This window comes from Lottia gigantea (genome assembly GCF_000327385.1).
Source record: "Lottia gigantea unplaced genomic scaffold LOTGIsca_8, whole genome shotgun sequence".
In the NCBI taxonomy this organism is placed as follows: Eukaryota; Metazoa; Mollusca; class Gastropoda; family Lottiidae; genus Lottia; species Lottia gigantea.
The window spans coordinates 3008055-3033991 of NW_008710662.1; the positions used below are offsets into that span (position 1 = coordinate 3008055).

Below are 25937 nucleotides of genomic sequence, written 5' to 3' on the forward strand. Positions count from 1 at the left end.
TGATTTAAAAATTATTACTAAATTACTTATTGTTTACTACAGATATAGAACATTTCACCAACTACAGTATCACTATTACTATATGCTTTATTTCTCTTATAAGAGACTTTTGGACTGTTCTTAGATTAACCTTAAATAACTGTTTCTAAACTGATAATAATTTGTATATACCTGTTCAGCTACTGATAGACGTTTATTAATATCAGGATCTCTACCATCTAATTTCATCTTAACTCTTCTCCATACACCTACTGCATACGTATTTCTTTCTTGTATAGCTAGAAATATATCATATCTTAGTTTTAAATCTTACCTAGGGTCTTCTTCTCAATAACTTAACTAGATTATGTTAGTATTCTAGTCATCTAGTCAATCACAAAGCAATTTAAAATTTCGTTTTATTAGCCAAGTTTTTCTTAGTTTTGGAGAATAAATTCACTGATAGCTGAAAACTGATATCTTAAATTTCTAAGAGACAGACAAATATGAAATGAAAAATTGCTGTTATTCAACTTTGATTAAATACTGAGTATAAATTTACGAGAATCATTAATACCCTACCTTTTCCTGTCCTGGGATCTCTGGCAATTTTATCTTTCTTTACAACAGGGGCTGCAAGAAATAAATAACATCATTTCAAGCAATGAACTCAAAACAACCATATAATAAATAATAATTAAACAATGGTTTTCCAATTTCAAACTGATCAAATGAGAGAACAACTTATTTGCTTAAATACAATTAATAAAAATTGAAATCATGGTAGACGGCAGTAAATTGGTTTGTACACAACCTTGGTATTGCCAAAAAGCAGTCTGGTTTGTTTGAGAATACAATAGAGACTACAAAAATCACATATTTGTTTTATTTAGAGTGTATTTGATTGTCACAATCAACTTTTTCCAGTGTCTGCAACCTTATTTTTCTTACCATCTTTAAATGACTATAAAAAAAAACAATTTGAAAACTTACTACTCTGTAGTTTAGAAGGTATATTTTGAGAACTGTTGGGTGGGGTTGATGCTACTGTATCTTTATAGAATGAAGAAGGCTTTCTACCTGGACTTGCTACACCATCACTTTCTTTTATCTTCTTAGTAGCTAGAATGGAATAACATCACATTAAGACCTCGGATAACACTACATAACTGATTTCAAAATCTATTAGGTGCAAGGTGTACATCATGTTTGTTGGTATTTTAACAAGCACAGTGAATATGTTGATTATCTTAACCATGCAGTCAGCTTCACTTTCACACATATTCCCAATTTCAAGCTATTATGAACTTTGTCTTGGATAGCCACCTTTCTTGTATCATGGAATGCAGCAATTTGATTGGTTTATAATCAGCAAATAATAGCCCTTGACAAACTGACTATAAACATTATGACTTATTGTTTACAGACTTTCTGTAAAGAACAAACCTATGCAGACAGAACCAACACATTTAAACAAAAATCTTAAAATAAACTCACATATATCTTTATCAACCAAAGTTATCAATGGTGGAGCTAAATCAATCAAATTGTCATATATCCTGTAAAACAAAAAGTATTTTAGTTCAAAAGCATTGCCCTTTGAGAGGGGAGCTTAATTTCAATTTCATATGCAGATCACCTATAAAAGTTTTTGCTAAATAAATCTGAAGGATAAGGATGTTATAAAGTTCCATAATACAAAACCATAATAATCACAATTCAAGTTGTTAAAAAGAAATTACATTGAACCATTCATTTCTGTTACTTTTTTTCTTTGAAGTAAATGTTCAACACCTATGAATGATTATTTACATTGAGTTACATCTTCTTTAAGTGAGATATCACACAATGAGACCAACTATATTGTTATGCATTTAAAAGAGTTTTTCATTGTTTACCTAATATCATATTTTCAACAAAGGATTAATCAATATCATTAAGTAGAAACTTACTGGGGTATTTCTGTCAATAATTCAGTCATCACAACTCTAGATTGTTTCATATTCTCTCTATCCTCCTCATCTTGTATAATACCTTTTAATACCAGTGATAAACTCTCAGAGAATGTCTTATATTGTACTAGATATTGTCTAATACCACCCTCTGTAATAACTTCACCATATTCTGTCTCTTCTTGCTGTAAGTTATATTATCAAAAACTATATATGCTATAGGACAATATAACCTTAATAAAACCTGAAACATGTTGTTACTCAGAGTTTCACGTTGTGCGATCTTCAGAACTGTTCTTTTTCATCTTGTGTCACTATTGTATTTTGTAAGTAGAACATGTTCTTGAGTTTGCACTTTGAGTCAATTACAGATGGTTTGTTTAAACATGTGTGCATAGGTGCTCAGACTGAAGATTGCACAGTGTGAAAATAAAATTACACAAGCCTTTGTTTAGGACATTACAATGATAAAAAGAAAGATAAATATTGCTTGTTTCCTTACCTTGGCCAGTGATTTTAGAATTGATCTAATATCTGACATCAATTTATGATGACTACTTAATATAGCTTTAATATCATTCACTTTATCTTGACAAGATATCTAGAAATTAAAGGTAAATTAGGTAATCCATAAAGTACAAATATAAAAAGATATCCCTCAATTATATGTATTGCAGAATATCTAGATCTAATAACTCAGATATTACTAATTTAACAGGATATCAAACAATTTAAAATGTAACATGATACCAAGAGATATAAATAAGACAGGATATCTACAAATGACAGGATATCTACAAATTATAAATAAGACAGGATATCTACAAATCATAAATATGACGGGATATCTACAAATTATAAAGATATCTACAAATTATAAATAAGACAGGATATCTACAAATTATAAATATGACGGGATATCTACAAATGATCAATAAGACAGGATATCTACAAATTATAAATAAGACAGGATATCTATAAATTATAAATAAGACAGGATATCTACAAATTATAAATATAACAGGATATTATAAATATGACGGGTTATCGACAAATTATAAATATAACGGGATATTATAAATATGACGGGATATCTACAAATTATAAATATGACGGGATATTATAAATATGACGGGATATCTACAAATTATCAATATGACAGGATATCTACAAATTATAAATAAGACAGGATATCTACAAATTATCAATATGACAGGATATCTACAAATTATAAATAAGACAGGATATCTATAAATTATAAATAAGACAGAATATCTACAAATTATTTAAAAAAGGAGGGATATCTATAAATTATCAATATGACGGGATATATACAATTTATAAATAAGACAGAATATCTACAAATTATCAATATGACAGGATATCTACAAATTATAAATAAGACAAGATATCTACAAATTATCAATATGACAGGATATCTATAAATTATAAATATGACAGGGTATGTATAAATTATCAATATGACAGGATATCTACAAATTATAAATAAGACAGGATATCTATAAATTATAAATAAGACAGAATATCTACAAATTATCAATATGACAGGATATCTATAAATTATAAATAATACAGGATATCTACAAATTATAAATAAGACAGGATATCTTTAAATTATCAATAAGACAGGATATCTATAAATTATAAATAAGACAGGATATCTACAAATTATAAATAAGACAGGATATCTATAAATTATAAATAGGACAGGATATCTACAAATTATCAATATGACAGGATATCTATAAATTATAAATAAGACAGGATATCTACAAATTATAAATAAGACAGGATATCTATAAATTATAAATAGGACAGGATATCTATAAATTATCAATATGACAGGATATCTATAAATTATAAATAAGACAGAATATCTACAAATTATAAATAAGACAGGATATCTACAAATTATCAATATGACAGGATATCTACAAATCATAGACAAGACATGATATTAAGATTAAGAACTTACTTTCTGTGTTTTAAACTGTGCTAACATTTTATCATGTTTAGTTTTATTCTCAGTGGTAGAAACATCAATAACTTCTAAACATTCTTCTAACCATTTATTATCAACTTTACCATCTTTCTTTAGAGGCTATAAAATAGTTGAAATGACAATGTAATTTAATTTGCCTTAATATGTAATATATCCGATTATATATTAACTTTTAATTAACTCTAGAAAAAATTGAGCTATATTAATATTGCAATCGGAATTAAAAAACTAACCTTTTTCTCAACTAGTTGTAATTCAAGTGGTGTTACATAACTATTACATGTTTCCATTAAAACACAACATTCCATACACCTATAGTAAAAAAGTATAATTCAAATAATGAACTCTTACAGAAAACAATAAATTGTTGTAGTTATAGATCTTAATTACATATTTATGGGGCTTGCAAATTATCAACATGGAGATTAAAGGGGGGAGGGGGGGTAACATTAAATAAAGTCTTACCTCTTGATCAATGTATGAAAGTTATTATCAGAAGAAATAGCCTCTGATGTTCTTGTTCTCGATGCTTCAAAATGTAATATACCTTGACACCAATTAATAATATCTGTACATCTCTTTCTTTCTTCCTATTAAAATAATAACATAATCTAGATCAAACAACGGAAAGCGTCTTTAGAATCGAATGCCTTTCAAGTCCTATTTGACACGGAAACATTTTCATGTAAAACATCTACCAATTAATTTGTACATGAAATGTTTGCAATATCAATCAATTCTTCATTTAAAGAAGTAATTTAAATAACAATAAATCATTCTACATTGCAAATATTTCAAAGTGGTTCATTCTAAAAAGCTGTATTTGAGTAAAAAAGGATGTTAAAATATATGTCTTTGTTTTGGTAACTTTTAATAATTTCAGAAGGAAAATCCTTTTGACTTTTTAACTGTATGAGAAAAAGCACACTTACCGCTAACATTGTCTTTCTATGTTGACTAGTCTCTTCAAATTGTATGAGTATGAGATTAAGATTAGGATTAGCTCCAGCTGCCCAGCGTAATCTCTGAGCTATACTCTCTTCATGTTGAAAATATTTCTCTTCACTAGGTAATACTAAACTTTCTTCACTTGATAAACTCTGCATACTCTGTATTCATATTAATTCATATATGTTACTATTATAAAAATATAAACTCAACAAATTCCAAACAGTGTCAAGTGTCAGTGTCACTAATTTTTCTCAAATTTTAAACTGTGAATGGTTGTGCAAAAGAGGGATGACATAATAAGCTTGTTTCCAAATCTCTTGCAGTTATTCAATAAAATATTGTTTCTGTGTTAACCACATAAAAGGATTCAAGAGATGATTAGTTAGTGTTTTAGGGGTACTTTTGGCTCTATTTGAACCATTTCCACCGTCTGTAATTCCAGAAAAACTTGGGCCTATCACTATTACAAGATTCAATCAGAAAGAATTATAAGTAGTAGGTAGTAAAGAAATGCAGTAAATGTATACCTTTCTAATATCTGACATAATAGTAGATCTATGAGGTGTTAGTAATTGGTTACTAGGACGACCAGAGCGTATAAATATATCTTCATGTAACCACTGATATCTAGCTAGTTGTAATGTTGTTCTCTGTATAGTTGACTGTAATAATCTGATATTACTATCTAAGCGTCTGAAATAGAATTTACAATTTGAAATTCTCCATCTTTATACAAATAACAGAACTATTTGGATGTTTTATAGCAAGCTTGAGCTTCAACATGGCTACAATGGTTTTATCCTCATAACATACTTCACCCTTTAAACACTGAGTGTGAATACAATAAAACTTCATATACCCTGAAGTGAATTATGTGAAATCACTTGGTAACAATTGCTTTATTGGTGGCCTTGTTTTGTGACTGATAGAGAGTCTGCTAATGTTGAAACGGTGAATTTCATTAGTTTCATTTTTATTTTATCAGAGCTAAATGTGAAAATTTCATTAAAGACAAAATAATGCTTTAATTGTTGGTAACATACCTAGCTAAATCATGTTTTCTCCATGCAGAATCATAACCTGTAGTCAGTGATGTGGCTTGCATTAAATGTACATGTTGAAACTGATTATCTCTCAAACATATATCAACTCCTTTCTTACATAACTCATCTAATGCTACTTTAGATTCAGCTCCAATATCTTTAGATTCAATCTCAGCCGAAACATTGAGACTTAATGTATCTATCAATACACACATTAAATAGCCCAATATCTGAGATGGAAAACCAATTATCTGTAACAAAAATTAAACTATCACAAGTCTCTTCCAAATACATCTTATTGCGCATATTCAAGTTGCCAATTTAGGTATTACCTAAGATTTTAAAGCTATCATGATTAAATCAAGTCAAATTTATGAATTTCAAAAACAGAGAAAGTATGGTTACATTCGACTATTGCTCTCCTTTTTCACTACTAGTGGTGGCAGCTTGTAAGAAATATGGCATATCAATACCAAACAAACAGGCTTAAAAATTTTGTTTGACAATTCTCATCTTATGAAAGCACAATAGCTTTAATTGCTTCATTAACAAAAGTATCTGTACAAGTAATGACACTCACATTCATGTGAATGAGTATGCTTATGCGAAAGAAAAACAAGCATGTTCTAAAGCATTTCCTAGCTCACCTGTTTTCTCACATATTCTGCTATAAATTTCTTTACAGGTTTTGCTAGTTGATCATCATCATAACTTACACCTACATCTAGTCCTAAAGTTAACAATTTTAGTATTTTACTATAAATATCATATAAAGTTTAGTGTGGTCTTGAGATAGTTTTGAAGTTGAACAATATTTAGAGAGAATTATTCAAACAGAGAAAAGTTCAGACTTCAACAAAATTCAGACATTTTACGTCAAAAACGACAGGATGAATATCTTACCCTGTAAAGCAGCAGCATATTGTGTCACCATATGAAAGAATTCTTGCATGGCTTGAAGTCTTCTTACAAAAAATATGGCTGACAGTAAGTTTCTAGTTCCACTGGTAAATGAAGACAGCTGAAATTATGGTAAGTACTACATGAATATTTTGTATTAATTATGTATATAGATGCGAAATGGGGCAATATTATCTAACAGTAGACAATGAAAAAAGCGGTATACTTTGTGCCTCTGCTTCTATTTTTTACAAACTTATTTTTGCACATCTATATTTTTTCAAACATAACGACAGTATATTATGTTTTGGGGTAGATTGCAGCCTACTGGCTCTTGTATTGAATTCATTACCAATCAAATTACCTGCAATGCCTTAGCATCTCTGACAGCATCAATTTTCTTCCAGGATTCTGGTACTAATAGAATAATGTGATCTATAGCTTCCATCAAGATATTAAATTCATCCTCTAGTCTTGTAAATAAACCATTAAAACCCATCAATAACATCTGTCCAGTAGGCATATCATTCATATTCTTCTGTTGTAATAAACTATTAAATCTCTTCTCTAATCTTTTAACAGTTCCAACAATTTCTATATTATCATTCTGAAGATAAAAATAGACATATACAATAATTCCATCAAGAATATATGATCATGAAAACTGATATAGGGTAAGCAATACATCCCTTTCATCTATGTCAGCAAATTCATTTCATATAATGTCAGCAAATTCATTTCATATAATGTCAGCAAATTCATTTCATATAATGTCAGCAAATTCATTTCATATATATGTCAGCAAATTCATTTCATATATATGTCAGCAAATTCATTTCATATATATGTCAGCAAATTCATTTCATCTTTGTCAGCAAATTCATTTCATCTTTGGCAGCAAATTCATTTATATGTCATCAGAGTCATTTATATCTTTGGCAGCAAATTCATAACATTATGTCGGCAAATTTATTTTTTTCTCTGGCAGCAAATTCGATCAAACATGGTAGGAAATTTCATTTTACGCCAGAAAATTCATTTCATCTATGTCATCAAATTCATTTCATCTTTGTAGGCAAATTCATTCATCCTTGGCAGCCATTTTTTTCATCTTTGTCATGTCAATCCCTCCCTTCCCAAAAATTATTAAGTATTAATTAATACAATGTGACAAAACCAATGAGACAGGAAATGGGTATCACCATACTTACCTCAATTCCTAGTACAGCATTTCTATGTAGATTTTCTAGTTCTATCAATACTTTATCTAGAGGTTGGTTGATATCACACACCATGGTCTCTAGCTCTGTTAAAACTTGTAGAAAACTCTGATCTTGTGATTGTATTAGTTTTAATGTTTCTGGTAATATCACTGTTCTAAAGTTTATATTCAGTTCCTGAAATTGTTTCATACAAAATAACATTTTTATATCTTTCTACAGATCTCTATGCATAAGGTTTACTTTAATAGAGAGGTAAGTGAGATCTTAAATCAGTGAATTCTTGAAAGAATCTCATCATTGTGTTAGAGAACCAGCAAGAAAATAACAACCCAACTTTCTCTGGGGCTCTTTACTGCCTTAAAAAAAAAAAGAAAGACTACCTTGGCTCTATATGCATCTTAATGTACTGAAGTCAAATAGTATATGCTCTATATCAATTGACTTAAAGAGAACTCACCTGTAATGCTACATATGAATTATGTGTTGATGATAAAGCATGGTGTAATTCTTTAAAATTCTCCATATCACTTGTCTAAAATCATAACAAATATCATATGACATCATTAATATAGTTAGGTTTCTAATATGCCTTTGAAAGATCATTAATATAGACAATCATTCTACAGAGAAAATAAGATAATAACAGTGAAATCAGGTGTTTAAAATAAAGGGCTGTATTCATATCATTAGGATATCACTAACTATCACTGGTTAAACAACTATTTCAATTAGTATTGATACACTTAGATTGACTGTCATGATCAAGAAGCAAACAATAAAGTGAACATACCACCATATTGTTTTTTAATGTCATAAGAAACATATTGACATTTCCACTCATACTACATAATTCATCTAAAAACCAGTCACCATCTCTAGATGTTAAATCCATTAATCTATCACCAGCTCCTACAATAAAGAGGAAGGATCAACAATTAGCACATAGATTTCTTTTAATAATATGATCCAAGTCATCAATTTCCAACCTGGTCATGCTTTGCTGTCCTAATATTCAACTGTGAATGACACAAGGAGGTTTTTTAATCATTGCACTATGTTGGAGATCCTGATAAAGTACATTCTTTAAGTGAGTTTCTGTCTAACGTTTCTGATATTTCAGATAAACTGGTCACAACTGTGTATTTTGTATGGATATCATAAAGTCAAGTTTTTCTTAGAAGAAAACAGATGATAATATACCTGCTGCAGCTCCCTCCATCAATAAATATCTTTTATTTAATGAACATAAAGCTGTTACTATCATACATACTAGAGAGCTAACACCACACATACCATTTTCTATAATGTAATAAATACAGTACATGTACAGCATATGACAGTTTTTTCAGAAAATGATGATCCAAAGTTTTAAGGGCATTCCTTCATGCTGTGGTTGACGAGTATAAACAAGCGGTTTAGCCTAATAAGCCAACTGGATGGAAGCCTATGAAATCTACGTTGGTTTCATTTCATTATTGATCAAAAAACCAGATGAGCACCTTTATGAGTCAACAGCTGAGCCATTCTTCACAAGTAACTGATATCTCACAGTTTGCACTGTGTTTGCTGTGAAATCATTTGGCTGTGACAATTGGCATGCGAGACAAATGGCTTAACAAAAAACAAAGTGTCATAATATAATTTTGTTATTACCTTGTACAAATTTCTTGATATCATTTTCACCTTCATAAAGTTGCATTTCTAACACACCAGTTTCTACAGTCTCTAAAGCTCTTCTTTCAATCAGCTAAAAGTATATATATAAAAGTATAAATGAAGATTGTCCTAGTAAAAAGTAATCTGTAATTGCTATACACACAAACTTTATCGTATATCTTTAACTAATTGCATTAACAGTAATTTTGCTTGGAGATTTGCACTGGATTGCCAAAGATACTTTCATTCCAACAGGCTAGAAATCTTTAAAAAACTAATAAGAACAACAAAGAACTTTATCATTCATAATATTTTTGCTTATTGCATGTTGCCAAATTCTGAGGGCTACCTTCATCATTTTACTGTTATATTCTGATATATAAGCCTGTAGTGTAGTTTCTGTAGATACTATTAGTTGAGTTTTCAGTAAATGTGTATTAGAGTTGACACCATATTCTTCTTGAAATCTTTTTAATAAGCTATCACACCTAGAAATATCAAATACATTTATAAATCACCTTGATATACACCAATTGTAATGAAAGAATTGAAAGAGAAGTAAAACTTTATTATGACAAGAGATCATCTAAAGATACCTACATATATTTTGAAAAAAAAAAATTCAGCATTATAAAAGTTGGAGTTTCAAACTGAGAGTGTTTATACTAAAAAAACAGTAATTACTAAAAAAAAAGTAAAGAAACAGAAATTCATTTCTCACAAATTTAAAAATAGGATTTTAATATATTTTACCTCAAAATATGTGTCACAATGCACCAAAACAATTCTATTTTTCACAAGTTTTCTCTCCATGGGAGATTTATGCTTATTTGCTCAACAGAACTGCCACGTTTAAACCACAACCTTGAAAGTTGTCCCCCCATTGAGTCAGTATGCCCCCTATTTGTACCCTAGTTTCTGGAGGTTGGCACACCAGTGTAAAGATAACTGGTAGATATACAAATGTATCATTGGATGCAATAAAGACTTGTTTATAAAAAAAAAAAAATTTGACTTACTGTTGAGATGTAAAACAACATAATAATTCTTGTAACCATATCAAATATTGAGATGTTCTACATTGTAGAGCAAACTGACTACCAAACTGGAAAAAGGAAAGAACAGCTTTTTATTTAACATCATATGAAATTTTTCTAGAACAGATTCATTGATTAGCAAACACTTTTTTTTATTGTTTACTGTCAAATTGTCTTTACATTTAATGTATACAGCTAAAAGCTTATACTCAGTATTTATTACTATTTAATGAATATAAAATTCTAAATACCTGTGATATCATATTATTATAATTAACTAATGTCTCTAATGTTGAATGTATCAGAGCTCTTCTCTGTTGAAGGTGATTATTTAGCTCACTTTCTAATTCTTCACTCTAAAATTAAAACATAAACAGGGGCTATCATAGAGTATCAAATACTTCAACTGCAACTTGTGTCAATGGCAATGTGATCAATAGAACAAAATTTATAGATGGAATTCATTGGGTTCCTTCATTTCTAAAATAAAACCTGGAATAGTTGACAAACCTGAGACACCATCTGTGACTGTCCAGCACCATGTAAGAAATCAGTAGCAGCTGTAAAACTAGGTACACCCATATCAAATTTTCCTGTTACATCTAAACACATTGACTGTATAGCACTACCTTGTACATTCCCTATTACATGCTGGAAATAATCAAATACTTAATTAGACATCTTCTCAATACCAGACTCTTGAAATGACATTGGAATGCCACAATGAAATGATTGACTGAAATGGCATGACAGTAACCATGAATTTGTGACCATATGAAGTAGCATAATTTGGAATTGTAACCAACTGTAATTATATGAAATTGTGATTGATTAAAACAGCATAACCTTATGATCAACTGAAATACATGACATTGCCCTTGACTGAAGTAGTATAACACTGTGATCAACTGAATTAACATGATATTTTAACTAACAGAAATGGTGCAACATTGTGACTAGTTCAATTTGTCTTGTGATATCGTTTTCAAATTGACTGGATCTCATTTTCCTCATTAAAAGGAAATTTAAGTATAAATTGAAACTAATTACCTTATGTATCTCTTGCCAGTTTCCAAGTTCTGTTATAGTTTCTTCTACAGCATGTTGAGCTGAATCTTGTGTTGATTTTACAACAGAATATTCACCATATCTACATAAAGAATTAATCAATGTTCCTTATCTTTTAACACCTTTGGTGAATATGCTATAGTTTACTTATCGAAAATTTTGTAATCAAAAAGTTAAAGAAATGAACTTTGACTGAGCACATACACTGCTAAAAATGTATTCAAATTACATTCACAGGATATTGTAAACTAATAATATTTAAATACAGTTTTTTTTACCAGTTGTGTCTTATTCATGGCTGTTCCCACTACCCAATAAAAAGCTGTTATGTTAATATTTTTCAACTATCGTCAAATCTTTGTTTGAGAAAATAAAAAGTGAGAGTTGTGTTTAGAAATGGCGAAGTTTAACTTACCTATCTTGTAAGGTATATATATTATGTTGTTTATTTTTTAAGGCCTCTTTAATGAGTAGAGAAAGTGATTGAAGACAATCTGTATGTTGTTGTAATGTTGTGTATTGTTTATCTGTATCTAACCATTTATCAATACAGTCTAGTAACTTTGGTATACTACCTACTAATTCATCTCTGTAAAATAACCAAACTTTCAAAATCAAAAGAACAAAAAAAACCCCCAAAATAACCCACTTTTAATACATTACTATTTGATTCTACTCTACGTTTACATCAAATGATTTAACTTTATTGGAACTCAAGAGTATAAGACATTTTGTTCTCATAGTAACGTGTTCCAAAGGTATTGATAAATGGAAACATAAAACCAAAGGACTACACATTTTAAAACTGGGTCTGATGCAGCAAGTTTAATGATGCTTTGACATTTGGGTCTTGTTTTATATTGTCACTGAAGTTGATATCATTAGTTGAAGCTGAAGGGCTTATGTCATTTTTCATGTTTGATAATACGAATCTAGAATAATCCAATCAAAACACTAAAACAATAACAATACTGACCTATTTTTATTCCACAGAGCCTTCATTTCAGCTATTCTGATTGAAAACATACTGCTAGTTATTTCTTGTTCTAATTCTTTTCTAGTCTTTTTACTATCAGGTTGATTAGATTGTAATGTACCACCACCATAGAAAGCTCCAGTATATCCTCCCTCATTACCAGTTGTCCAATCTACTAGAGGATCATAGACAAATGCTTCCAATAGAGTTAATAATGTCTCTCTTCCTTTTCTCATTGTCTTTAAAACATGTTCACTGGCTATACGAAACATTCCCTAAAAATAAAAGAGTTGCCACAGTGTAAAAACATAAGTATCAATATATTAATTATACACCATCTGAGCATTGGAATATTTGAAAGTGTGTTAGACTTAAAAATCTATTCAAGCATTTGCATAATGCAAGTTTTTAGGTAATACATCCTGTTTTCAAACTATGCATTGGATGTTTTTACAAAATTTTAAGGAAAATAATAGTTACCTCTACACCTGTTAAACCAAGTGCTGTTTGTATATTGGGTGTCATTCTGAATGGAACACGTTCAGGTACTCTCAAGCCTTTCCCTTTCTCAAAACATACATTATAATCAATATGGACCACCTGCAATAGAACAATATAACAATTAGGAATTTTGGAGCAGTCTTGTTTCAGGACCATGAGGAAGGACAACAATAATAATAAAGTCATAGACTGATCTTACCTCTCTGGTAGCCAGGTCTATCAATACATTATCTAAATGTCTATCACCTAGACCTATAATATAACCTATCATAGACTGATCTTACCTCTCCTGTAGCTAGATCTAGGTCTATCAATACATTATCTAAATGTCTATCACCTGGACCTATAATATAACCTATCATAGACTGATCTTACCTCTCCTGTAGCTAGATCTAGGTCTACCAATACATTATCTAAATGTCTATCACCTAGACCTATAATATAACCTATCATAGACTGATCTTACCTCTCTGGTAGCCAGGTCTATCAATACATTATCTAAATGTCTATCACCTAGACCTATAATATAACCTATCATAGACTGATCTTACCTCTCCTGTAGCTAGGTCTACCAATACATTATCTAAATGTCTATCACCTAGACCAATAATATAACCTATCATAGACTGATCTTACCTCTCCTGTAGCTAGGTCTAGGTCTAGCAATACATTATCTAAATGTCTACCACCTAGACCTATAATATAACCTATCATAGACTGATCTTACCTCTCCTGTAGCTAGGTCTAGGTCTACCAATACATTATCTAAATGTCTACCACCTAGACCTATAATATAACCTATCATAGACTGATCTTACCTCTCCTGTAGCTAGATCTACCAATACATTATCTAAATGTCTATCACCTAGACCAATGATATAACCTATCATAGACTGATCTTACCTCTCCTGTAGCTAGGTCTACCAATACATTATCTAAATGTCTATCACCTAGACCAATAATATAACCTATCATAGACTGATCTTACCTCTCCTGTAGCTAGGTCTAGGTCTACCAATACATTATCTAAATGTCTACCACCTAGACCTATAATATAACCTATCATAGACTGATCTTACCTCTCCTGTAGCTAGATCTACCAATACATTATCTAAATGTCTATCACCTAGACCAATGATATAACCTATCATAGACATGACAGCCACTGATCTAGAGTAGGTTTTTGTCATCAACCACCATTCACTAGCTCCAGTACTAGAACACCATAACTCCCTATAACATAAATGTTAAATGTCTTACTTAAACTTATGATAATTGTACAGCATTATATTCTGAAGAAAAAAAATTTTGTTTCAAAAAAAATCTGAGAAGTTAATCAGCACACTTTCATGAAGATCTTACCTAGCTAACAGATCAGCAGGTGTTTCTTCCATTAACTCTTGTAAAACTTTAACTAGGATATTTAGAGGCCATTCTTTACGATTATCTAATGTATCTATTCCCTAAAATAACACATTATTTATTCATTAAATATAAACAATCACTACAATACATTATTAACTGTCAATACTCAAAATATAGTAAAACTAAATACAACTAACATAAACAACAATCCTTGGGAGGTGCAGCAGGACAGGTTTGTGAGGATATTGAACTCCATGCCAGTTTTCTCGGTAACACTTGATCATTCAATGTGAATTACGCTAAAATTTTCCAAAATATGATATTGCATTAGAATCAACATATACATATATGATACCTTATCTTGTAATGTACAGATATATTACCTTATCTTGTAATGTACAGATATATTACCTTATCTTTTAATGTACAGATATATTACCTTATCTTTTAATGTACAGATATATCACCTTATCTTTTAATGTAAAGATATATTACCTTATCTTTTAATGCTGGTGTTAGTTTATTATAAAAGACTTCACTAGGTCTGGATATATTAGGTGCAGTGTTTGTACTGGTACCAGTATTCTAGAATGATAAAAATACAGTATAATCTTACAGTAAAATCTGGATGTGATCTTGAGTAAACAGAGTAAGTCCCTGACTAAGTGATTTTAAACTCTCTGATAGAAAAAAATATTTGCTGTCATTTAAAATTCACAGTGAGAAAAAATAAAGTAGATGTTTTTAGCTACAAGTCTTCATCTCTTTTAGCTTTAAATGCTCAATATAAAATTTTCATATAACAAAGCATTTACCTTCATAGTCTGTGCTAAAGCTTCTCTCTGTTGCCATTTTTTATACAGACCAAATAATGGCGTAGCACCTTCAACCCATTGTATTAAGCCTGACCTAGGTCCTAATGGAGTTACTGAATAATGTCTCGCTCTGTATAATTGATGAGAGCCTCTGAAAATACAATGGTTATTTTAAATCAGAATGAGAAAAATGTACGACAGCAAAAAGGAAATTTCATATTTTACAGATTGCAATAATTTCATTATCTTGAACTGCATAATTAAAATTTTAATTCAACAAATATGTAAGGAATTACTAGAGAGTTCAGTAATAAAATCTTAAGAAGGACCAATATTATCACTTTGACAACACAAAACGTAGGAATAGATCTTCTTTTATTAGTCCAAACTCCTGATAAAACAGGGAATATTCTTGCAGTTCAAAACTTTCATCTGTTATGTTTTATTGTTTGCAAATATGAGTTCTATTAGATAATAAGAATTAACTTACTGTTTAGAATTAGCAAACATATTGTTTACAATACTCAAAAACTGCATAATTCTTTCATCTAAATGCAAATCTTCTAGTCCTTTAAATAGGTAGGGATATCTGAAATATAATAATAAGTATTAATTTATTAACCATTTCTGTTAACCATTGGCAACAAATTTGCTAAAACAAAACAAGCAAACAATTATATTTCATCAAATATCGCTTTAATGGCCCCAAGATAGAAACATACCAAGCACTATGAATGGGTTGAAAATATAACTAACAAACATTTAGACTTTTATCAAGGTTTTCTTCAAACTATCTCATAAAATATCAACTCACTTTCTTCCATCAGAGCCTAAAAATATGAGTTTTTTAGGTTTGGTTTTAGTTGGTAATATTTGGGCTGTATTACACACTGAATCAATGGTAATAACCTACAATAATAAATAATATTTTATATTGATTAACAATTCAAATAAACACATGTTTCATCTATACAGTTCTACAGCTAACTATAAACAGAGGAAACAAGAATCTATTAGAATGAATCCACCCAACAATAAAATCCCTAGAACTGTAACTCCTGAGAGCACTTTAAAAATGACACCTCAAAAACTATAGAAGTTTCTACTGACAAAGATTCTGGTCTCCTGGCCTTCATCTTCACTGTACTTAATCTTAATTTTAGCATACTAACCTGTCCGATAACACCTAACCCTGGCATTGGTATAACAGATGATTCTATAGCTGATAGTTTAGGACTGATCTCTTGTATTCTTAGTATCAAACTATTTCTTTTCTGAGCTCTCTGTTGTAAGCTACTGTGGATCTATCATAAAATAAAATCATAGGTTGAAGGAAATTGGCAAAAACTGATTGAGACTGCATGCTTAATATTTGGAAAAGATTTTGACAAAATTCAATTCATTTTCATACCTGTTTAAACAACTGCCATGTTGAATTAGGATTACTTGGGTTGGGTGGGTTTTTCAATCTCTTTAAAGCGTCTTTTATTAATTGTCCATAAGTTTCTTGGAACCATTTCTCATGATTAGTCTCAGCTTGTTGACAAGTTATTTCATCTAATCTTTCCATAGTGTACAGTGTCTGAAAATAGAAATCACATGACATGAAAACACATAATCATTGAAGAAGATTCAGAACAACTTTTCCTTTTGAGCATGTGAGATGTTTTTTTCTGTTCTATAACATAAGGTATTCCAAGCCATCTACAAATGTTGAGATCTTTGGCTTATGAACTTTTGATTAATTGCTTTATACTTTCCTTTTGTTTCTGAAATAGAAATCTACTGTAATATTTAAGATCAAAGTCTATAATATTGTAATATTGTGGTCTTAATATCAAGTCTGCATTAAAAGTTATCCCCCTTGAGAGAGATAGCTGATAAGCCTGAATAAAGACATCATAATTTCATTGAGTGTGTTTTATTTCTGAATCCAAGCCATCCTGGAAAAATCAACCCAAACAGATCACAACTTACTGGCTTCATAATAGTTCTATGTTTCTCTCTAATTATGGCTGTCTTCTCTTCTTTCGATAGAGAATGATTATTGTTGACTTTCTTGACTTCATTATCTAATTGACTTAATCTTCTAACTACATCTTGATGGTGTTGATTTAATGTTCCTAACCATAATTCATCCCATAATACAGTTATTCTACGTAGTTCTTGTACCATATGTTGAACCTCCAATATCATTCTGAAGAAGTTGAAAACATTTTTAAATTATAATCAATGTTATATTGCTGTAGATGTATAGCTATGTCAAAGATTCTCCCTATTCACTGTATTTTCTTCACATGCTGATTTGAAAATAACTTTAAGGCATGAAATCTTAGAGAATTTCATCCAATCCTAAGTGGCACTGATGTGTATGGTACTTACTGTGATTTATGTTATAATGTATGATATGTATGATACTTATGGTGAATAATGGTGTTATAATGTATGGTATGGTACTTACGGTGAATAAAATGATATGTATGGTACTTATTGTGAATAATGGTGTGATAATGTATATGTAAGATGTGATAATGTATGATATGTATGATACTTATGGTGAATAATGGTGTTATAATGTATGGTATGGTACTTACGGTGAATAAAATGATATGTATGGTACTTACTGTGAATAATGGTGTGATAATGTATGGTACTTATGGTGAATAAAATGATATGTATGGTACTTACTGTGAATAATGGTGTGATAATATATGATATGTATGGTACTTACGGTGAATAAAATGATATGTATGGTACTTACTGTGAATAATGGTGTGATAATGTATCAACTATAGCTGTTAAACATGACTGTAAGATAGTTCTTGTTGGATCATCATCAATATCTCCTTCATCACCCTGTGAGTTTTCATCATCTTCAACATCATCTTTCTCAGATAAATACTCATTTAATATTCCTATAACAATAAGATAAACTACTTAAACATGTTGCTGAGAAGACAATGGGCTACTTGTCATTCCATCAAGTCAATATGTCACACAACTTAGCAATATGGCCCTTGCTGGGCAAGTTCCTGTATAGATTACAACAATGTTATCTGTTTCTTCTGAATGGTCACTTAGTAGAGCTCATAAGAAATGCACAAAGCTGTCTCAAAAGATTTAATCATTTTCATCATAGAGATATTAAAAAGTTCACACAGTAGATCATTCAAAGTCACGTAACATAAAAAATGCTGAAAATAAAAGAAACAACTCACCGCTCTGATCAGAAACTTTATCAGTAGTAGTAACAGTACTACCAACTACAGCAGGATATACTATCAGATGTGGTGCATCTTGTGCTACACGACATAACAGATCTGATACACTCTGTCTAACATAACTTTCAGGATGACTTAATCTTGAAAATAACTGGGGTATGATACCTGTAGACCAAAACAACTCAATTATCAACGCCATAGAAATAAAAAGGTACATAACCAAAGTGTGTCCATTGAAATTTTGGAAGATGGTTTTAAGATAGACATGTTGATCAGAATTGAACAAAGTTCAAAAGAAGATAACTAAGTTAAAACCTGAGGATTTCACTCTGCCAAAGTTGTTTTTCTAAAGCCATCACAATTTAGCCAAAGTACCAATATCATAAAGATCAGAGAAACTAAAGATGTACCTTTCCAAGGATTGGTAGGTGTTTCAGCTAAACCAGTTTCCAGGACAGTTCTCAATTCCCAGGCATGTTTCACTAGTAGTCTTAATAATCTTAACGTGGCTATAACATTACTATCTTCATTATCAGTTTTAGTTCCAATCTAAAATTTAAAATAGAAATGAATAACATGGCAAATGGTAAATGGGTTCAATAGGCATTATTTCAAAGAAGAGTAGTTTCACTGAGAAGTTGATGCATGTTTTAAAGGTTCTTCTTATATTTGGACCTTGAATATAAAAGCAAATAGTGCTTGCGTGTATATTGTGTTGAAACGTTATGTGCCCAACCTTATTAAAGAAGTGTGTTATATTCCATAATATCGTCTTGTGTTTTTGTTATATGTGCTCCTCGCTTCTATATGTCGTTCAAATCTTAAATCACAGATAGAAGGCTAAAATTTTGATGGCAAACTGTGATCACTATTAGTGATTAGCTTAGCTAAATAATTTCCGTTTCTGAGACAAAGGTGTATGTAATCAATCATATGGTGAACATGTCCCTTTAAAAAAAATTTCAGACAATGAAAAAGCTTACCTTTCTATTGAGTTGAAGGTATTTAAAATATGATATAGCTGATAACTGATAGTAATAATATACTCTAGATACAACTCTCTGCCAGATTAATAACAGAGAATCTATAATATTGTCATCTATAGATTGTAATGATTGACAACTAGATATTAACTGTTTACGTGTTGTTTCTGTACCATCATCATATAAACTCTATAATTATAACATAAATTATATTCACAATGACACACAACTTGAGAGAATGTCAAACTCAATGCTAATTATTATTAATATAAGATTTTATATTCTTATCACATCAATTACCAGTCACAAGCCACATGTACAAATTTCAAATGATACTATTGGTGTGAAAAACTCTTCAGAAGGCAGTGGTAAATTTCTAACTATTAGTGCCCACTATAAGAAAGTTACCTGATCTTGGTCACTAATATCTTCTTCATTAGAAACAGGACTGTGAACTTGACTTAATATACTGATGACTTTCTCACATTCATCTAGTGGCATTGTCTAATAAAATAACACAAATACTTTCAAAATTAATGAAAGATGACAATTAAATAAACAGCTTTCTGTTGTAACTTGTCAAAGCATGCAGAACATTATTCCGTTTAATTAATCACATGCAATACCTGATACAACTGCTTGTTCATAAAACTCACTTTAATAAAGTAGCATCATGATGGGGAATCTTTGTTTTGTTATATTCAACACAATATTGATTACACTCATACCAAGTTTTGGCAAAATTCGTCAAGACATTTGCCTTGTAGAGTGTTTAAGAGCAATTGTGTACTGATAGACGAACATGTGACACCAATATACGCCTGACACTTCATGTGAGCTTATAAAAATAAGAAAGTCTTACATTGGGTAAAGCATTCAGTATATCATTCTTCTCTTCTAAAGATAACTCCATACTACCATGACTGAAAGAGAAATGATTATCAATGGTTTTAATCAAGAAATTTTCAATTATAATACTGTCTAATCTCTTTAGATTGCTGACTAACATTTTAAATTGTGATGTCTTAATTAGAGAGAAAACCAACACATACTAACACAATTACACAAAGTTCCATTATTCGGGAAGATATGACATGATTACTGTATTGAAATGATTTACATTCTACTTTTGTCCATGCATTGTGCAGTGTTCTAAGAAAGTGGTTTAAGCTTACTCTTTATCATTTTCAACTGTTGAGGCATCTTAATCATGAGTAGTACTAGTGTTTACAATCATGCACAGCCTAGAGCACACAATGCTTTATTTGACAGTCCCATTCTAACAAAATGCTTTTTTCCACGTCATGCATGATGTGCATCTCTTACTTGGGAAACCAGGTCTGAAAAATCTTGACCTATGAACCCTAGACTTTTAGGTTAGCGAGCAAATGTCTATCTCACTGAGCTACTACTGCTCACACACGATGAAACTATCTTAGATCCTTCAAGATGTAAACGTAGTATATGTGAATTACCTGGCATTATCAACAGCCTTTCTTCCCCATTTATAACACCAGTTAGCTAGTAAGAACCAAGATTTAGCTAGTTCAGGACATTCTATTGTACTAAGATGTAGTAATCTACCAATTACAGCATCACTATCAGATATCATATTACTACTACCTATCTTTAAACCTAAAATAATATCAAAATATTCTCAAATCAAAACTCAGCCAGGGCCAGACTTACTCATCATACATCAACATAGAATGGAATTGTTGTTCCTGTTTTACAAATGCTGATTTGACTAAATCAAGGGCAATTACTTCAAAACATTTCATCTAAATATTTCACCAAAATATTCTCAAATTATTTATACAAATTTTAGTGGACATAACTTTTGCATGAAAACATATAAAATATTACCTTTGTCTCCATCAATAACAAAATGGAGATTATTTTGTGATGTTTTATCTTCTATTTCTAATAATGATTGAATATTCTTTCCTACAATACATATACCATTACCATCTCCTTGACTACCCACCATCTTAATATTACTAATAATACCATTCATATTCTTACTATCAACTTGTAACCATTTTACTAATGTTAGTAGTGACCGTGACGATAGTTCTCTTACTTCATAATTCATAGAGGGATCTTGATCTTTACCAGACGTCATATTGTTAATAACAGTACCAGATAGAATGTCCAATGAAGCCTTAGTCTCTCCAAGATCATTAAGAAGCTTACAACTTTCTCTGTCAATCTTCAATATATCCAGTTGATTACCTCCAACATATGATTCTCGTAGACTCCCTAGAGCTGGTATCAGATTTTTAGGTGTTGGTGGATGCCCATTTTCTGAGTGTCCCTTGAGTAAGGTAACTTGTCTTATGAGTAATTTCTCTGCTGCTATAAAGTTGCCTTGTTTACGTGCCACAGAAGCAGCATTAATATGAACTCGGGACAACTGTCTTAATAGTTCTACAACATAAAAACAACAAATTTGCAATAACCAATTTAAGATTTTATCAATAACCCTATTGGATATCCATTCAAATGGCAATGGCCACTTTATCAAAGAAATATGATCATAACAAAATAGATCATTAAGAATAGCAAACTGGAACCATTAATGAAAATATTTAGATGTGAGTATTTGACTGATGTCAGCTAATATTGATCTGACAATTTATCTGTGAAAGGAATGATATAAAAATATAAAATCTACCTGTATTTTTATCAGTATTAGTCAGACTAAGTTGTATTTTAATCAACCGTAATATCTGTAATAAACTGTCTAATTCACAGTCATTTTCACAACTATCATCTGACATAGGACATAATATTTTCTGAAAAAATAAAAGTAGAGTATATGTACTAGAAAGGTTGAAAAAAAATCATAAGAACTTCAAAGAATAATTTTTATAGGATATTCAAGACACTGTAGAGGGAGTCTTTTGCTGAACGTACTGTTTATCTTAATTTTCACTTCAAGTGAGAAAGTTACTTAAACTTTGGCAGTTCCCCTTGTTGTATATTAACTCAAAAGTGAGCTACAAACAGCTAGATAGATATTGATATTTACTTGTAAGCACTTGTAAATCTGAATGTGACTGTACTTAGGAATAATTGACTTTGCTCTAGATATCAGAATTTAAAAATGTTTAATCTTGATGAAGAATTCAATCATACAAAACGTCCAATAACTTTATTGATCTTTCAGCAATGCGAGAAAATTCACTGAACATTATGTACATACCCTTTGTTTTTTCTCATCTAATTGTTGTCTGAGAGTAGATATTGTACCAAGTTCTGTCAATAATTGTGGTGAGAAAGCTGGGGGCCATTCAAATGAATTGACATGTAATAATCCTTCAGCTAGTCTTTCAGCATTTAATAAACACTTTACAGCATCAGATCTGAATTAAAAGAAATGAATACAGTATAAACATCAACCTTCATGCTTTACAATGCTTGATTCCTACCATCATTACTTTTAATGTTGTTTGTCGATAAATAGTCAGTGAATAAATACAGTTGCAAGTAAAGGGAGGTTGATTTTACTATAGATTAGTAACTTTAGGACCTGTTTGATACAGGATTGCAGTTTTATAAGGATTTTCTTCTACCAATCAAATGCTTATTTGTTAAGTACTTTTCAAATATGCTGGTTTGGAGGGGATGTTGTTTTATAAGGGATGCAGTGAAGAGAGTTTTCACAAAATTTTCATGGTAAAATAGAATAAGTATTACCTAGCAGTAGTAGATTTAGTATCTTGTAAGATAGTACTAGCCCTAATAAACTGTTGATGTATATGATGTATTTCTTGTTGTGGGTTCCAGCATATATTATAATTATTATCAGTAATATTACAGTCAGTAATACTAGCTCCTGGTATCAACTCTAAACTCTCTTTAACATTACTAAATTTACCTTCATCAAAATGGCCTAGAGCACTGAAATAATCAAGAATCATTCATTTTTATACATTATTAATCCTCAAAAAAATCTAGTAAGGACAATAAAGAGTAAAGAAGTTTTACATGATTTCGACATCTTACTATAGATAATTAAGATCCAGTGTAGATTGTCCACAGTTTTGAATTAAAGACAGTAATGTAAACTAACTTACTGTACATATATAATTAATATCTATAAAATGTAAACTGACTTCCTGTTATAATTAAGATCTACTATAGAATCAAAGGCAGTATGAAATGTAAACTAACTTACTGTATATAATTAAGATCTACTATAGAATCAAAGGCAGTATGAAATGTAAACTGACTTACTGTATATAATTAAGATCTACTGTAGAATTAAAGGCAGTATGAAATGTAAACTACCTTACTGTATATAATTAAGATCTACTGTAGAATTAAAGGCAGTATGAAATGTAAACTAACTTACTGTATATAATTAAGATCTACTGTAGAATTAAAGGCAGTATGAAATGTAAACTGACTTACTGTATATAATTAAGATCTACTGTAGAATTAAAGGCAGTATGAAATGTAAACTAACTTACTGTATATAATTAAGATCTACTATAGAATCAAAGGCAGTATGAAATGTAAACTGACTTACTGTATATAATTAAGATCTACTGTAGAATTAAAGGCAGTATGAAATGTAAACTACCTTACTGTATATAATTAAGATCTACTGTAGAATTAAAGGCAGTATGAAATGTAAACTAACTTACTGTATATAATTAAGATCTACTGTAGAATTAAAGGCAGTATGAAATGTAAACTGACTTACTGTATATAATTAAGATCTACTGTAGAATTAAAGGCAGTATGAAATGTAAACTAACTTACTGTATATAATTAAGATCTACTGTAGAATTAAAGGCAGTATGAAATGTAAACTAACTTACTGTATATAATTAAGATCTACTGTAGAATTAAAGGCAGTATGAAATGTAAACTACCTTACTGTATATAATTAAGATCTACTGTAGAATTAAAGGCAGTATGAAATGTAAACTAACTTACTGTATATAATTAAGATCTACTGTAGAATTAAAGGCAGTATGAAATGTAAACTGACTTACTGTATATAATTAAGATCTACTGTAGAATTAAAGGCAGTATGAAATGTAAACTAACTTACTGTATATAATTAAGATCTACTGTAGAATTAAAGGCAGTATGAAATGTAGTTAAGGTATTCTCTGTTCTATACTGATTCATCATTGCTTGCCATTCAATAACAGATTTCCAATCATTTAATTCCATATAACAATCAGTTATCTAAAATACAAAACATAATTTTCAGGTGTAATTTAAACTTATATAGCTATAATCAGGCACCCCTTTCAAAGTTCTTACTTTATTTTACAAGGTTATGGTTTGATGCTTTTTTACCATATAAGCTTTATAACTCTGCATTTTATTACTCCTTGCCTGCTTATTCCTACCCTGGATGCGTGTCAAAAAAATAAAGAATTTTTGTTTGTTCCGATGTTACATCTCAAATGATCCACTCACATAATATCTAACTGAAATAAATTTTGTTTCTCATGCACCTTGACTTATATTTTGGTATGTAGGTGTATTCTCTAAATTTTATTGTAATAAACTGACTTACCTGGGAACTAAGAAAACCCAGTATTACAGGAACTGTTGAGGTTTGTTTTGGATTACCACCATCTTCAATTTTATCATTATTATCATCATTATCTTCTACTATTGATGTTACATGTATCTTTAAATCTTTTACAGCTGATTCAAATCTATCATAGAAAAACATCAATTACAAAATGACTAAGAAGACAGCGACTTCCACATTGTGAATGTGGGAATGTGGTCAATCAGAAGATATATTTGAAATTGAAGGACAGCTAGACCAATCTTCTTTCATGCAGTGAAAGACTGTCATTGCCAGCAAGGAAATATTAGGTGCACGAGAACAGCTATGGAAAGTATTTATATCATTGATTCTATCAAACTGATTAGATACTAACTTTCTATTAGCTATATCAGATGCTGTTCTCATCCATGGTAATTTTCTACCACAACTCTCTCTACACCAGTTATATAGACCTATTATACATTCTGGACTCTTTAAATCTATCATAGCTTGAACAGCTTGTACTAATACTTTATCAAATAGCTCAGTCTACAATAATAATGAAATAGATTTAGACACAGACATGTTATAAATATATAACATTCATCACGCAATCTATGTTAATGATGAAATACAATAAAAATGCCACGATCAACATTTAAATTTCCATTCTAAAATTTTTTCTGAGCTTAATATAATAGTTATCTATGCCGGTAG

At 30.2% G+C, this 25937-nt stretch overlaps 1 protein-coding gene across 1 annotated transcript in view; it reads right to left on the reverse strand.

Moving 5' to 3' along the window:
• Positions 1–25937, reverse strand: part of LOTGIDRAFT_229624 (hypothetical protein) — a gene marked incomplete at its 5' end in the record, with an annotated part of 37553 nt that overhangs the window by 1014 nt on the left and 10602 nt on the right. Inside the window, 51 exons of the mRNA XM_009067008.1 lie at positions 172–278; positions 562–612; positions 973–1101; positions 1426–1538; positions 1932–2116; positions 2434–2532; positions 3928–4053; positions 4188–4266; positions 4420–4544; positions 4887–5063; positions 5433–5598; positions 5949–6199; positions 6596–6678; positions 6852–6969; positions 7213–7455; positions 8060–8245; positions 8529–8603; positions 8862–8980; positions 9272–9370; positions 9725–9818; positions 10077–10215; positions 10747–10832; positions 11016–11120; positions 11275–11415; positions 11815–11914; positions 12248–12421; positions 12809–13083; positions 13289–13408; positions 14389–14542; positions 14672–14772; positions 15170–15259; positions 15490–15640; positions 15980–16078; positions 16304–16398; positions 16662–16793; positions 16901–17071; positions 17467–17686; positions 18251–18404; positions 18708–18875; positions 19121–19259; positions 19694–19882; positions 20102–20197; positions 20556–20616; positions 21169–21328; positions 21560–22123; positions 22371–22491; positions 22902–23061; positions 23396–23599; positions 24762–24901; positions 25239–25383; positions 25615–25769. Coding sequence (XP_009065256.1) covers positions 172–278; positions 562–612; positions 973–1101; positions 1426–1538; positions 1932–2116; positions 2434–2532; positions 3928–4053; positions 4188–4266; positions 4420–4544; positions 4887–5063; positions 5433–5598; positions 5949–6199; positions 6596–6678; positions 6852–6969; positions 7213–7455; positions 8060–8245; positions 8529–8603; positions 8862–8980; positions 9272–9370; positions 9725–9818; positions 10077–10215; positions 10747–10832; positions 11016–11120; positions 11275–11415; positions 11815–11914; positions 12248–12421; positions 12809–13083; positions 13289–13408; positions 14389–14542; positions 14672–14772; positions 15170–15259; positions 15490–15640; positions 15980–16078; positions 16304–16398; positions 16662–16793; positions 16901–17071; positions 17467–17686; positions 18251–18404; positions 18708–18875; positions 19121–19259; positions 19694–19882; positions 20102–20197; positions 20556–20616; positions 21169–21328; positions 21560–22123; positions 22371–22491; positions 22902–23061; positions 23396–23599; positions 24762–24901; positions 25239–25383; positions 25615–25769 — 7434 coding nt within the window. The remainder of the gene's footprint in view (positions 1–171; positions 279–561; positions 613–972; positions 1102–1425; positions 1539–1931; positions 2117–2433; positions 2533–3927; positions 4054–4187; positions 4267–4419; positions 4545–4886; positions 5064–5432; positions 5599–5948; positions 6200–6595; positions 6679–6851; positions 6970–7212; positions 7456–8059; positions 8246–8528; positions 8604–8861; positions 8981–9271; positions 9371–9724; positions 9819–10076; positions 10216–10746; positions 10833–11015; positions 11121–11274; positions 11416–11814; positions 11915–12247; positions 12422–12808; positions 13084–13288; positions 13409–14388; positions 14543–14671; positions 14773–15169; positions 15260–15489; positions 15641–15979; positions 16079–16303; positions 16399–16661; positions 16794–16900; positions 17072–17466; positions 17687–18250; positions 18405–18707; positions 18876–19120; positions 19260–19693; positions 19883–20101; positions 20198–20555; positions 20617–21168; positions 21329–21559; positions 22124–22370; positions 22492–22901; positions 23062–23395; positions 23600–24761; positions 24902–25238; positions 25384–25614; positions 25770–25937) is intronic.